Here is a 15,178-nt window from a genome sequence, read left to right as displayed (position 1 = left end):
TCAATAATCACTCAGGATGAGTTAAAGTAGGATGGTGGAGTTAAGAAGATTAAGAAAACTCCAGAACCGCATCTCAAACCAGAGTCGTTTTTATACCTTTCTTTGGAGGTTCCTTTGGTGCCGGCGTCGGTTCTGGTTTGGTCTTTGGAGGTTCCGGCTTTGGCACTCTAACTTCAGGTTCTGCTTTTTTCACTGCCGGTTCAGGTTTGGGGATCACGGCCGGTTCTGGTTTGGGTTTGGCGACCACTGCTGGTTCAGGTTTGGGTTTGGAGACCACTTCTGGTTCAGGTTTAGGTTTAGGGACCACCGCAGGTTCAGGTTTGGGTTTGGAGACCACTTCTGGTTGTGGTTTAGGTTTAGGGACCACTGCAGGTTCAGGTTTGGGTTTGGGGACCACTTCTGGTTCAGGTTTGGGTTTGGGGACCACAGCAGGTTCAGGTTTTGGAATTGAAGGTCCTGGCTTGGTTACGAGAGCCTCAGGTTTACGGACTTCTGGTTTAGGTTTTTCTGGTTCTGGTTTCGCTTTCCGAGCCTCTGGTTCTGGCTTTTTTACGGCCGGTTCTGGCTTGATCTTTGCCGGCTCTGGTTTCGCAGCCTCTTCGGGGACTTAAAGCAACATTTAGTTTAGATATAATCAAAGAGAATCAGGACACAGAAGGTCAAAGATTCGCTTCCACACGTGAAGCTGAGAAAACAGACGTCTTAAAACTCGAGACAGAAACACTCAGTTAGAACTCATCCGTCCTAAAAGTCTTTAACATCAACACACACAAACACAACAAGGCAGGAAATACCTTTGGATGGCGGCGATACCGGCTTCTTTACCGGCACCGGCTTAGCCTCAGGCTCCAGCTTCGCCGCAGGTTTGGCTTCGGGTTCTGCTTTGGGAGCCGGTGCGGGCTTAGGCTTCGGTTCTGGTTCTGCTTTGGGAGCCGGTGCGGCCTTAGGCTTTGGTTCTGGTTCTGCTTTCCGTTTGGGTTCGGGCTCAGGCTTAGCTGCAGGCGCCACTTTTTTGGGCTCAGCCGGTACCTGAGGCTTGGGCTCATCTTCAAGTAGGTAACACAGACATTAGCTAACGTTAGCATGCCAGCATCTAAGACCAATCAAGAGACGCTTTGAAGAGCGAGATGAAGAATGAAACTAAGAACAAGTTTACATGAAAAACACTTAAGACCAACTGAAGAGGTGAGAAGCTACGTAGCGGGGAAGACAAGTGAGCTGCTACTGAGGATAAGATGTCAAACAACAAAGTGAAGTACCTTTCTTTGGCACGCCGGGCTTCTCGGCGGGTGGCGTGGGAATGGCGGCGGGCTTCTTAACCTCCTCCGGTTCTTTTAAGATACATTCAAACACACGATCAACCAGAAAGTCACAGAAAACAAGACGAATCTGAGCCACATCGTAACAGAATAGTCAAACATCAGGACAGAGTCATCGGCAAAGAACGGAGATGTTAGAATTCAGACATCTCTACCTTTTAGAGCAGGAACTTTCTTCTTCTCTGGGACTGAAACCACAGCAACCTTTTCCTCCACCGGCTTTCTGGCCTCCGATACTTCAAAACGTCAGTACAATTTAGTGAAATTTCATACAGACACAATTATATTGAACTAAATCCACAGATGAACTCATGATTATGCCTCTCTGATGCCAACATCAGAGGTATGTTGGTACCTTTCGGAGGCGACGGCTCCTTCACAGCTGGCGTCGGCTTCTCTTCAGGCTTCTTCTCAGCTTTGGGAACTTAAAGAGACACCGATGGTGTTAGAAACACTAGAAGAGATGCTGAGCATTCGCAGGCCAAGCGGAGAAGCGCAGCAGAAGATAATAAAGACAGAAAAAAGCAACTACAGTAGATAATAATAATATATAATGAGTCTATCTGTAGCAACAATAAGAGAGGAATGAAGACATGAAGCGGAACAAGACAAGATTTTAGTAGCGGAGGACAGACGGGTAATTTTACGTTTTGTGCAGGACAAGGCGCTGAGCTGACTACAAACGACTACAAAGAGATAAAACGACTACAAAGAGACACAGAAGGACGAAGGACAGACGGGTAAGTTTGCGAGGCGCTGAGCTGCAGCAGGAAGCCGTTCAGGTGTTTGGTACCTTTTATTGGCATTTCCTCTCTCATCTCAACTTTCTTGGTCTCCACTTGCTCCTCGATGGCAAATCTGGCAGCTAGTGGACACAGAAACACACCCAGAGTCACCATCACATTATACCAGCCTTTATCACCTGTCATTAAACCTTGTGTTGTGTTAAATAACGTGGTTTAATATGAGAAGAATCAGAGAGCAGACTCCTTTAACTCCAAGAAGTGAAATTCAAATCAAAGCAGAATAATGACTGATCATCTTCACTCAGGCATTTGGAGTCAGAAATGCAAAGTTAAAAGAGGTTAGCAGATTAACCTCAGACTGGTGTTTAGGAACCAAGAGAGGACATTATAAAGACAGAAGAAGAACCATTAGGAGGTAAAAGACATAAACATGAGGACATTAAGAGACAGAGCCGTGGTTCAGAGTGGCTCAGACACTCCTACAGGTATTAACAGACAGATAACAGACGTCCTCCTGTGATCTGACAGACACTCCTACAGGTATTAACAGGTATACAGACAGGACGACAGACATCCTCCTGTGATCTGATACCTTTAGCTGAGGACACCTGCTGAGTTACGGTCTCTTCTGTCCAGCTCTCAAACTCCACTGAAGGTGAGACGAACACAGAAGAAGTGACAGAAGACAACAGACGTGAGACAGTTTTCACTCCGAAACTCAACAAACACAACGTCGTTTCACCGTTCAACAAAGTCTCCGTCTCGTCGTCTCAGAGACGTCTCGTAACTTCACGCATTAATGAGATTGGACTAAAACAAACCGGCTGAATGGGATTTAGAAAATGCACTTCCTGATTTAATGATAGATTAGAATGGATAGAACTGGACCCCGGGTACAGGGCTGAGGTCTGAGGACCCCAGGTACAGGTCTGAGGACCCCAGGTACAGGTACAGGTCTGAGGGCTGAGGACCCCAGGTACAGGTCTGAGGTCTGAGGACCCCCAAAGGGTCCAGAGCTTCTGTTCTAGGGGATTGTTAACCTTTCTTGTTGGAAAGTCAATTAAACAACTACAAAGAGACACAAAATGACTTCAAAGAGACAAAACGACAACAAAGAAACACAAAATAAATACAAAGAAACACAAAACAACTACAAAGAGACACAAAACAACTACAAAGAAACACAAAATAAATACAAAGAAACACAAAACAACTACAAAGAGACACAAAACAACTACAAAGAAACACAAAACAACTTCAAAGAAACACAAAACAACTACAAAGAAACACAAAACAACTACAAAGAAACACAAAACAACTACAAAGAGACACAAAATGACTACAAAGAAACACAAAACAACTACAAAGAGACACAAAACAACTACAAAGAAACACAAAACAACTACAAAGAAACACAAAACAACTACAAAGAGACACAAAACAACTACAAAGAAACACAAAACAACTACAAAGAGACACAAAACAACTAGAAAGAAACACAAAACAACTACAAAGAAACACAAAACAACTACAAAGAGACACAAAACAACTACAAAGAAACACAAAACAACTACAGAGTAGTAGTGCAGTCTTTGTGTCCAGATGTTCCAGTTGTTTTGTTAGAGTACCAACAGAAGCAGAGATTTGACCCTCAGATCAGAGTCTTGAAGAACTTGAATAACATCAGGAAGTGAATCTTTAAAGAGAAACTAAACCTGGAACACAAATCTGAACTATTTCAGTGAGTTAAACCTTCCTGACGACTCTCAGCTGGAGCTCAGATCAACGAGACAAAAGACTCTGACGGTGAAACGGCAGGAAGTTAAACTAGTTAGTGAATGATGGAGAGATGGAAGATGGAAGATGGAAGATGGGATGAACGTTAAAAGAGTTAAAAAAAAGAAGAAGAATTCATCCTCGGAGGTCGAAACACACAAACAACAACATGTCAAAATCACATGAAATCAGTCAGACGACAGAGATGATGTTATGATGAACGGAGGAGGCAGATCTGGGTAAAGTCACATTCTGAGACACTTTAAACTGATTATAACTATTATTATTATTATTATTATTATAACTATTATTATTATTATTATTATTATAACTATTATTATTATTATTATTATTATTATTATAACTATTATTATTATTATTATAACTATTATTATTATTATTATAACTATTATTATAACTATTACTATAATCTATTATTATAACTATTATTATAACTATTACTATAATCTATTATTATAATCTATTATTATAACTATTATTATAACTATTATTATTATTTAGGATAGAGCGCTGATTTCTTTACTGATATTTAACTCACAGACATTAACTGTCGTTATAAAATGTTTTATAGTTCCTGTAAGAAGTGGAGTTTAGATAAAGATTCACATTTATGAGCACATCTTCAGAAAATAAATCATCACAATGTTCTTAATGCTCATTTATTGTGATGAGCAAAATAAAGAGTATATATTTTAGGGCAGATATGAAGTTGAAATGTTTTGAATATTGATTATTGATCGGTGTGTCCCTGATAGTTCGTCCCAGATCTGCTCAGATGATGGATTGATGGATGATGGAGTGATAAAGAAGAAGAGTTCTACCTCTCTGCTCCACCTCCTCTTCATACTGATACGAGTATTCAGCTGATTCTTCACAAAACAGAAACACCTCGGTTTGATTACATCATTAAGAACACAGACTTTAGATATCATCAGATTAGATTAGATTATATATCATTAGATTAGATTAGATATCATCAGATTAGATTATATATCATTAGATTAGATTAGATTAGATTAGATTACAGTATATTGGATTAGATTAGATTACATTACATTAGATTAAATTAGATTAGATTAGATTAGATTACATTAGATTAGATTAGATTAGATTATATTATATTACATTAGATTAAATTAGATTAGATTAGATTAGATTAGATTACATTAGATTAGATTAGATTAGATTACAGTAGATTACAATATATTAGATTAGATTAGATTAGATTACAGATTACAGATTACAGATGTTAGCAGACGTAAATACCTCGATGTTCTTCTTCATAATGAAAGAACTCAGCAGATTCTTTAAAAGACAAAACACACGTTGGTTTCATTATGAGGAGACATTTGGGGAACAATTGTTAATTCTATTTCTTTGCTGTGTTTTAAGGAACCGTATGTAAGGTTCTACACGTTTGAATGGTTCCATGATCTGGTTTCTTCAGTCTTACCTTGAATAGCACTGATGAAGGCACCTCAGGCCTCTGAACTGAGGAGTCTGGGACATCTACAGAATATAGAAGATGGTTCATACCAGAAGATAAACTCCCATCAAGCAGGTATTTAAAGAAGGAACAGGACTACGGGTTCCGTAGCATCAGAACAACACGATGTTAACGGTTCTGGGCTTAAAGGAACAGTTAACATTTTGGGAATTCCTCTCGTTCTCCAGCGTTCCTCACGTTCCTCAGAGTCGTTGAAAGGAACATCATGTAGCTGCTAACTGCAGCTAGCATAACATCCACTGGCAATATAGGATCATCCCTATGTTCTCTGGGTTCTATGTTATCTGGGTACTACGTTCTCTGGGTTCTATGGGTTGTATGTTCTCTGGGTTGTATGTTCTCTGGGTTCTATGTTCTCTGGGTTCTATGTTCTATGTTCTCTGGGTTCTATGTTCTCTGGGTTCTATGTTCTCTGGGTTGTATATTCTCTGGGTACCATGTTCTCTGGGTTCTATGTTCTCTGGTTACTATGTTCTCTGGGTTCTATGTTTTTCTAGCGTTAGCCTCCAGCTAACACTGTGACGTAACCATGACGTTGGCACAAACAATAGCTGTTGGCATAACGTTTGTTATGCTAGCTGTTTGTAGATGCACTGGCTAGCAGTTTCCTCCCGTCTCTGTGCTAAGCTAAGCTAAGCTAGGCTAAGCTAAGCTAAACTAGGCTAAGCTAAACTAGGCTAGGCTAAACATGATGACTGGTGAAGACGGAGAACGAGAGGATTTCCCTGAAATGTCTCTGACGGATTAAAGTTGTCTAGAAGATCAGATACTTACCGAAGGGAACCATCGCTAACTCAATCTCTGTGAAGAAGGAGGAAGAAGTGAAGAAGGCGTTAAACACTGAAGCACGCAGAAGCTGAAACACAGAAAGGTGTTCGTCTGACCTGGAACTGTTACCTTTGCCAGATAAATAAAGCTCAGCTGTGCTCTTAGCCTCTCCTCTGGGCTCCAACCGCACAATGACCGAGTACACGCCTACACGGGATTATCAATGAACACGGTCAACAACCAGCACAAAAACAGTGACGGCAAAAGAATCTGCAGCAGGTCTCTGAGACGGGCCTCTGAGGGACGGGCCTCTGAGACGGGCCTCTGAGGACGAGCCTCTGAGACGGGCCTCTGAGGACGGGCCTCTGAGACGGGCCTCTGGGGCCCGGCGGCGCTCTACACACCTTCGTCTTCGACGGTCACGTTTCGGATGACCATGAAATGTCTTCGGCCCTCGCTCGTGAAGTTGTACTTGGGGCTCTCTCTCAGCTCCCAGGTGTCTTTGTACCACGACACGATAGCGTTGTCGAAGGACACCTCGCACTCGAAGGTGGCCGCCTGGCGCTCGTGACTTCGATGTTGTGGATGCGTTTGGTGAAATGAATTTGTTCAGCTAGAAACAGATACAGACGTGAGACGGTCAGTGTGCTCATCACAGAATGGTAGCGTTTCAATCGACACAACAACATCCACACGGTTAGAGGCGGCTTATGGGACGTTATGGTGACGACACCAACGGAAGAACACAACGGACGACAAGATGGCGGGTAGATTGTTTTTGCAAGATAATCCAGGAGAGGAGAGGCGGGAAGAGGGTTAAGACAGAACCCCAGAAGAAAGACAAAAAAGAGTCCCCAGTCCAACGTTAGTGAAGGGGGGGGGGGGGTCGGTAAGAGGTTAGAACATCCAGAAGGTTCCGGGTACAAACCTTCCACCCAGAGGTCGGCCGAGGACTCCAGGTGTTGGTACCTGCAGCTGTACCGGCCTGGTCTTCGGTCTTCAGGTCTCGGATCAGAAGCTTCTGGACCTTTGTGTTTCACCTCGGACGGTGTACCGGCCCTTCATCTCTAACCGCTGGCCGTTTCTAAACCACTGAGCCTCTACGTTAGGGATGGACAACTGACAAGACAGAGTGCACGGCTGGCCTTCCTTACCCCGAAGTGTCCTGCAGGTGCTTCTCAACCTCCGCCTCTGCAAGACAAAGAGAGGAAACAGGAAGCGTCAGTTAGGAGGTCGCCTGAGCGTCACCAAACACCTGGATGTGCTATCGGGGACACGTAATGTCCCCTGTCACTGAGTACATTTACCCAAGTACTCTGCTTTAGTACCATTTTCTGCTAATTCATACTTGTACTAGGGTTGGACAAATACATCGGCTGAGTACATCGTTGGTTGTTAAGACATTAAAAGTAGCTCCACCTTTACCAGCTTCAACCTTACCAGCTTCACCTTTACAAGCTTCACCTTTACAAGCTGCATCATTAAAGCATCAATCATAATATCCAGGAATATAATATAGATTATTCTGAGTACTTTTACTTTTGAGTATATTTTGATGCTGATACTTTTGTACTTTTACTGAAAGGGAAATTTCGCCATTTTCTCTGTGGACGTCCCGTCAGTGTTGACGGTAAATGTCGTCGATTGAAGCAATAAAGTCCTCAGTGCTGATATATCGACCCAGAAAGCTGAGTAATCATTCAAAAATTCATTGAACTAACACAATTTTCTTCTTCATTTCATATTTGTTGGCATTTAGCCTTTCAAAACAACATTGGGGCCTGTAGCTGTGTTAACAGGGTGGTCTGGCAGCAATCTGACAAATATTACATTACATTTATTTAACACTATTATAGTAAACAAAATAAATATCATATTTATCTGCATTAGCTTCACTTTACGTTGACTAAACTGACTAGTTCTATTCGTTAAAGACTCATTTATTCACTGAATTACCTGATTTTGTTTAAGGATTTGTAATTTTTAAGGCGTTTCTTTTGAACGCCTGTGAGTACTTTCTTGTATCTGAGAAAAGATAAACCATCAATAAATCATCAGCCTTAAAAATTACAAATCTTCAAGGAAAATCAGGTGATTCAGTGAATTAAACGAGTCTTTAACGAATAAAACTCGTCAGTTTAGTCAACGTAAAGTGAAGCAAATGCAGATAAATATGATCTATTTTCTGTTTACTATAAAAGTGTTAAATAAATGTAATATTTGTTAGATTTCTGCTAAACGGCCCTGTTAATACAGGCCCAAATGTTGTTTTGAAAGGCTAAACGCCCAACAAATATGATCTTTTCTTTGTTTACTATAATAGTGTTAAATAAATGTAATGTAATATTTGTTAGATTGCTGTTAGATTGGCCAAATGTTGTTTCTGAAAGGCTAAACGCCAACAAATATGGAATGAAGAAGAATATTTTGTTAGTTAAATTAATTTTTTTAATGATTAATAAGCTGTCTGGGTCGATACAGCAGCACTGAGGACTTTATCGCTTCAATCAACCATTTCTAGCATCAACACTTACGGGACATCCACATACAAGTGGACATTTTTCCTTTTAAGTACAGCTTTGGTTGCAGAACTTTTACTTGTATTAGAGTATTTCTACGCTGCGGTATTACTACTTCTACTGAAGTATTCCACCTCTGACTCGAGGTTATTAGCTGGACATGCTAACATTAGAGTAGATAAAACCTGCAGCTCCTTGAACACACCGTCATCATCTGGACAGACACAACAGAAGGACTCTAGTGGACCGATGTGAACGTTATGATGTGACATATTACGGTACCGGTACTGACCCGTGACGGCGAGCTTGGCGCTGGAGATGTGCGGCCCACAGACCACCCCGGTAGTTGCCCTGGTCGGACGCCTGGCACCTCTTGATCTTGAGCAGGTGGCGGTCGCCGCTGATGCTGATGTCGTACTTGTCGCTGGTGTCCAGTTTCTGGGTTCCCTTGTACCAGGACAGAGTGATCTCTGGGTAGTTAATCTTCACCTCGCACTCAAACACCGCCTCCTTGTTGGTGAAGACGGACTGATCGGAGATGTCCTTCACCACGGTGACGGGCTGCAGGAGCAACAAACAGACGGGAACCTTTAATAACATTCTATATAATAACTCTGTGATTTCCCAGCAGCCAGTGAACGCGTCCTGACCTCGGTCCTCTCCATCCTCTTCTGCAGGTCGGCCACCAGTCGGGCCATGTCCTCATCAGACTCTCTGTCTCCACGTTCCACTTCCTGTCAACAACAACAACAACCAGCAGCACGTTATTCATGGGGACGCCACAGACAACCGACCAATCAGAGGAGCCGGCTGAGCGGAGCGTTACCGGTCGTCCACTTTCTTCAGCCTTCTCCTTCTTCAGCTGCTCGATGGCCTGCAGCAGGCCGCGGTAGTCCGTGTGATGCCGTACATACGGGCGTACTTCTCGTACTCTTTTGGGGGTCGACGTTCCTCAGCAGCTCCACGATGTCGATGTCCTTCTCCTCCTGAGGACTCTTCTGCTTCGACGGCGTCCTGAGAACGAAGACGAAGACGAGTTTAAAGTGAATTCATCAGAACATGAAGCCGCTGACGGATTAAAGAAGATGATCATAGTATAAACTCACTTCTTGAGTTTGGCCCGGAGGTCTCCCTCCAGCTGGGCCGCCTCCTTTCTTCTCGTCCACGTGCATGTCGGCGCTGCACTCGATCTCTCCGTGCTTGTTGGCGGGCGACGCAGCGGTACTGACCCGAGTCCGACTTGGTGACCTCTTTTGATCTCCAGCTTGGACTCCTGGCCCTTCTGCTCGATGGAGATGCGTCCGCCGTGCGTTGATCTGCCTCCACTTCCCCTTCATCCACTTCACGCTGGGGATCGGGTCGCCGCCAACTTTGGCGATGAAGGTGGCGGTGCCCTCTGTGGAGCGGCGGGGGGGTTAGTTTCTATATTTACTCTCATGGCGACAGGATGAAATGTGTTTGTTACACCACCTCCACCACATCACCACCTCCTCCACCGTAACCACTAAATCCACCACCTCCACCACATCACCACATCCACTACATCCACTACACCGCACACTACACTAGCGGTCTGTTATTTATATATTATATTGTATATATGATGTTATTTGTATCATGTTGTATATATTTTATTGTATATATAATGCTGTGCGTCTCACTCTCGGTGGCGTGGGTCGTTCTGGGCTCCTCGATGAAGAACAGATTTTCCAGTTTCTTGGTGGGAGCAGCTGGAGCTTCAGCTGGAGACGGAGCTGCTCCGGGTTTCTCTGAAACACCAACAACGAGATGCAGTTTAATATAAATATATACTCTCTCTGTTTTACATCACTGTGTCTTAATAACTACTGAACTACAAAAGGAGCTCATTAATCCTAAAGATTGTCAGTAAACTGGAGCCATGATGATGAATCTGTCTGGAGGAGTTCCTTACAGAGTCCACCAGGTGGAGCTGCTTCATATCTGACTGGATAGAATATTCAACTGATTTATAACATCTAGAATATGACGGTGTGTTAGAACCACTGTAGGTCAAAATAATAATAATACCAGAGCCGGGGAGGGGGGGAAGATGGATGACCTCATCAAATTATACTCTGGTTTATCAGTCAGGATATACTCGTCACTTTAGAACAGAATCACCAGATTATCACCAGGTTAACACCAGATTATCATCAGATTATCATCAGATTATCACCACATTATCATCAGATTATCATCAGATTATCACCAGATGATCATCAGATATCATCAGATTATCACCAGATTATCACCACATTATCATCAGATTATCACCACATTATCATCAGATTATCACCAGATTATCATCAGATTATCATCAGCATCCAAGTTTTTTCTTGCAAATTTGTAATTTCTTTGAAGTAAATTTACAACTTTAACCTCAGAGAATGTTCTCTCTTATTCTTCTATATTTGTCAGTTTCTTCTTGCAAATTTACGATTTTAATCTCCGAGAATATTCTATGTATAACTTTTTCCTAGTAAATTTTTAGTTTTTTCTTGTAAATTTAACATTTTAATTCAAAGAATAACCAAATTTGTTTTCTCCTAAATGTACGACCTTGATCTCAGTAAATATTTAATTTATTTTTGTATATTTTTCAGTTTTTACTTGTAAATTAACAACTTTAATCTCAGAGAATATTTTATTTGTTTCCTCGTAAATTTAGAAATTTTCTTTTTTTACGTAAATTTAACACTTTAATCTCAAAGAATATCCTACTTTCTTTTCTCCTAAATGTACAACTTTAATCTCAGAGAATATTCAGCACCGTAATAAGTGTTTTTTTAGCTACAACGGCCTTAATCGCTGTCGTACTTGAATCAACAGTAAACTCTATAAGTCATCATATATATAATATAATAATTATGATTTATGTAGTTCATGTATTCCATTGTGAAAACATAATGATCATTAATCAGCAGCCTGTAATCTGACCTGTTAAAGAGCTCATCATTTCATATTAAGTGTATATTAATATAATAAGGTCGGTGTATTTGAACAGTATTTCGTACCTTTGACGGTGACCTTGGCTTTACAGAACTCGCTGCCGGCATCGTTGGTGGCCTTGCAGAGGTAATCGCCGGCGTCGTGTCGGGACGCGGCGCCGATCTCCAGACACGCTGTCCCGTCGGAGAAGCTGATCTTGTGCTGCCGGCAGACGTCAGGTCCTTCCGGTCCTTCATCCACTGGATCTTCAGCGGCGGCGAGCCGCAGACGTGACACCGGAGGACTCAGACGGTCGCCCTCGTCCACCGTCACCGGTTTCAGAGGGACGTTCGAACACCGGAGGCTTCTTAGACTCTGTGGGAGACAACGGACGGTTTTAATATCCAAACATCTGATCCATCAGGATCTCCTACAGGAACGTCAAACAGGAAATACAACCAACATGAAGCTGTTCTACGTTCACACAGTCACAACGTCACAACGTCACATCCATCTGAAGAGATTAGAACACTCTGGGATCCATATCTTACATTACATATAGACAATGTGATCTCATAATTACTACCACATATTTAATATCAGATATTTAACTGACTTATAACGTCCTGATTCAACAGTAAAACTATGACGGGGTATGGGAGGTAAAGAGTGACGACCCTAGATTTAATAATTACCCCATTAAGAGCTCGTACTTTAAATACACAAAACTACATCTTACAAAAAAGATCATCTACATTTTTTTCTTTTAAATAATATATACAAGTTTGTTTATCATAAATTTACGACTTTAATCTCAGAGATTATGAACTACATGATTAGTTGTGTATTGATCTGCTCCACCTGAGATCTCCACGGTGACGCCAGTAACTAGATGATTAGTTGTGTATTGATCTGCTCCACCTGAGATCTCCACGGTGACGTCAGTAACTAGATGGTTAGTTGTGTATTGATCTGCTTCACCTGAGATCTCCACGGTGACGTCAGTAACTAGATGGTTAGTTGTGTATTGATCTGCTCCACCTGAGATCTCCACGGTGACGTCAGTAACTAGATGATTAGTTGTGTATTGATCTGCTGCTCCACCTGAGATCCCCACGGTGACGTCGCAGGAGATCTTTCCGGCTTCGTTGGCGGCGCGACAGGAGTAGCGCCCGCTGTCCGTCAGCCGGCTGCTCTTGATGCACAGCACGGCCACGTTGCTCTTGAAGCTGATGTCGTATTTGTCGGAGCCGTGGATCTCGTCGTCGTCTTTGAACCAGCTGACGGCGATGGGCTGCGAGCCGGAGACGCGTCCCTCTATCTTCACCAGGCGTCCCTCCGTGTCCTCCATGTTCTCCGACGGCTTCTTGGTGAACACCGGAGGGTCTTCCGCTCTGAGGAGCAGAGAAGAAGAAGAAGAAGAGAGCGGCGGTGAGGAGAGGAAGCTGGTTTCCTCCACGCTAAGAACCGCCTCTAAAGGGGGGGGGGGGGTTAAAGAAGAGGGGGTCAGGTGACCCGGGTTAAATACCTTTGACCGTGATGTCAGAGGAACAAGAGTCCTGCCCACGTCGTTGGCGGCGTGGCAGAAGTAGCGTCCCGTTGTCGCCTTTATCGGCCTTCACGATGGTCAGGTGGGGGGTGTCCTCCACACAGCTCATCTTGTAGTTCCCCCCCGACCGGATGTCTTGTGGTCTTTGGACCATGTGACCTTGATGGGGGCGGAGCCGGTCATCTGTGACACTCCAGCTCGATGCTGTCGCCCACCGTCACCTCCTGCGGTGACAACTTCCTGTCAAAGAGCGGCGGGTATCTGGGCTCTGCCGTGGAAGAGCGGGAGGAAGAGGAAGAGGAAGAGGAAGAGGAAGAGTTCAGCATCACACAACATCTCTCAGTGTTGAGACGGACGACACCAGAACCGAGAAAACGGTACCACTCATTTTACTACAGAACCTCAGGTATGGAAGACGGAACCTGACAAAATCTAAAATAAATCAATCAATAAATAAATATGTCATTAAATGCAGCAAAAATAATATTAAAATAAATGTAGCCATTAATTAATTGATGAAATGTGAGTTAATTAATATTTCTGTTTTCATTTGTGTCTTTATTTATTTATCTTTGTATTAATTCCCTTATTTATTTACGCTTCTGTTTAATTTTTCCCTTTTATCAATTTATGTATTTATTTTAATTATTTTTAAATTTATTTAAATTTATTTTTGCATTTATTTTTATTTATTCAATTTGTTTATTGATTTTTATTTATGTATATTTGCATTTATTTCAATGCAAAAATACATAAACAAATAAATACATGCATTTGAAAATAAATATTGAATAAATAAATAAATTGATTGAAAGATTAATAAAAAATATATATTTTGTATTTTGCATTTATTTTTATTTGTTAGTTTATTTTGTTTTTTTATTTATTATATCTGCATTTATTTCAATACAAAAATACATAAATAAATACATGCATTAAAAATAATAATAAATTAATCAATCTAAAAATGAATACAGATAAATACATAAATAAATACATAAATAAATATAGGGGAAAATTAGGCAGAAGAGTAAATAAATAAGGGAATTAATACAAACATAAACAAATATAGAAGCAAATTAACACAGAAATATCTATTTGTCACATTTGATCAATTAATTAATGGCTACATTCATTTTTTACATAATATTTGCAACATTTATTAATTTATTGAGTCATTTATTTATTCGTTAATTTTTTATTTTGGCAGGTTTTGTCCTCCATACATAGACTAACCTTTCTGTTGTCATAGAAACTGTTTGTGACGCAGTAAACTGAATACCGACGCGTCCAGGAGGCAAAGATTCTCTCTGATGATCTACAAACATCTGATCTGTGTTCCAGATTCCACTCTGCTCCTGATATCAACTCATAAAGTAAAGTAAAGTAAACTAAAGTGAAGTAAAGTAAACTAAAGTGAAGTAAAGTAAAGTAAAGTAAAGTAAAGTAAAGTAAAGTAAAGTAAAGTAAAGTAAAGTAAAGTGAAGTGAAGTGAAGTGAAGTGAAGTGAAGTAAAGTAAAGTTAAGTGAAGTAAAGTAAAGTAAAGTAAAGTAAAGTAAAGTAAAGTAAAGTAAAGTGAAGTGAAGTGAAGTAAAGTTAAAGTGAAGTGAAGTAAAGTGAAGTAAAGTGAAATGAAGTACAGTACAGTAAAGTTAAAGTGAAGCGAAGCGAAGTTAAAGTAAAGTTAAAGTGAAGTACAGTAAAGTTAAAGTGAAGTGAAGCGAAGTTAAAGTAAAGTTAAAGGGAAGTAAAGTAAAGTAAAGTAAAGTAAAGTGAAGTAAAGTGAAATGAAGTACAATAAAGTTAAAGTGAAGTGAAGCGAAGTGAAGTTAAATTAAAGTTAAAGTGAAGTGAAGTAAAGTAAAGTTAAAGTGAAGTGAAGTAAAGTGAAATGAAGTACAATAAAGTTAAAGTGAAGTGAAGCGAAGTGAAGTTAAATTAAAGTTAAAGTGAAGTGAAGTGAAGTAAAGTTAAAGTAAAGTGAGGTGAAGTGAGGTTAAAGTGAAGTTAAGTAAAGTAAAGT

The 15,178-nt window shown here is 41.1% G+C and overlaps 1 protein-coding gene across 1 annotated transcript in view; it reads right to left on the bottom strand.

Annotated features, from left to right (window-relative positions):
• ttn.2 (titin, tandem duplicate 2) overlaps positions 1 to 15,178 on the bottom strand; it is a 229,072-nt gene that overhangs the window by 134,804 nt on the left and 79,090 nt on the right. The window contains 37 exon segments of the mRNA XM_037790082.1: positions 97 to 606; positions 795 to 1,046; positions 1,260 to 1,331; positions 1,475 to 1,555; positions 1,675 to 1,743; positions 2,113 to 2,184; positions 2,658 to 2,714; positions 4,684 to 4,750; positions 5,328 to 5,371; positions 6,144 to 6,170; positions 6,267 to 6,344; positions 6,542 to 6,706; positions 6,709 to 6,750; positions 7,066 to 7,159; positions 7,161 to 7,292; positions 7,294 to 7,328; positions 8,949 to 8,994; positions 8,996 to 9,217; positions 9,307 to 9,390; positions 9,483 to 9,554; positions 9,557 to 9,595; positions 9,598 to 9,701; positions 9,807 to 9,864; positions 9,866 to 9,910; positions 9,912 to 9,968; positions 9,970 to 10,052; positions 10,318 to 10,425; positions 11,692 to 11,826; positions 11,829 to 11,907; positions 11,909 to 11,953; positions 11,955 to 11,980; positions 12,710 to 12,991; positions 13,134 to 13,166; positions 13,169 to 13,205; positions 13,207 to 13,292; positions 13,295 to 13,337; positions 13,340 to 13,422. Of these exon segments, the coding sequence (XP_037646010.1) occupies positions 97 to 606; positions 795 to 1,046; positions 1,260 to 1,331; positions 1,475 to 1,555; positions 1,675 to 1,743; positions 2,113 to 2,184; positions 2,658 to 2,714; positions 4,684 to 4,750; positions 5,328 to 5,371; positions 6,144 to 6,170; positions 6,267 to 6,344; positions 6,542 to 6,706; positions 6,709 to 6,750; positions 7,066 to 7,159; positions 7,161 to 7,292; positions 7,294 to 7,328; positions 8,949 to 8,994; positions 8,996 to 9,217; positions 9,307 to 9,390; positions 9,483 to 9,554; positions 9,557 to 9,595; positions 9,598 to 9,701; positions 9,807 to 9,864; positions 9,866 to 9,910; positions 9,912 to 9,968; positions 9,970 to 10,052; positions 10,318 to 10,425; positions 11,692 to 11,826; positions 11,829 to 11,907; positions 11,909 to 11,953; positions 11,955 to 11,980; positions 12,710 to 12,991; positions 13,134 to 13,166; positions 13,169 to 13,205; positions 13,207 to 13,292; positions 13,295 to 13,337; positions 13,340 to 13,422 (3,564 nt within the window).

Source organism: Sebastes umbrosus, chromosome 13 (assembly GCF_015220745.1).
Source record: "Sebastes umbrosus isolate fSebUmb1 chromosome 13, fSebUmb1.pri, whole genome shotgun sequence".
Lineage (NCBI taxonomy): Eukaryota > Metazoa > Chordata > Actinopteri > Perciformes > Sebastidae > Sebastes > Sebastes umbrosus.
Note: the sequence above shows the minus strand (reverse complement) of the source record. Positions and strands in the feature narration are given on the sequence as shown.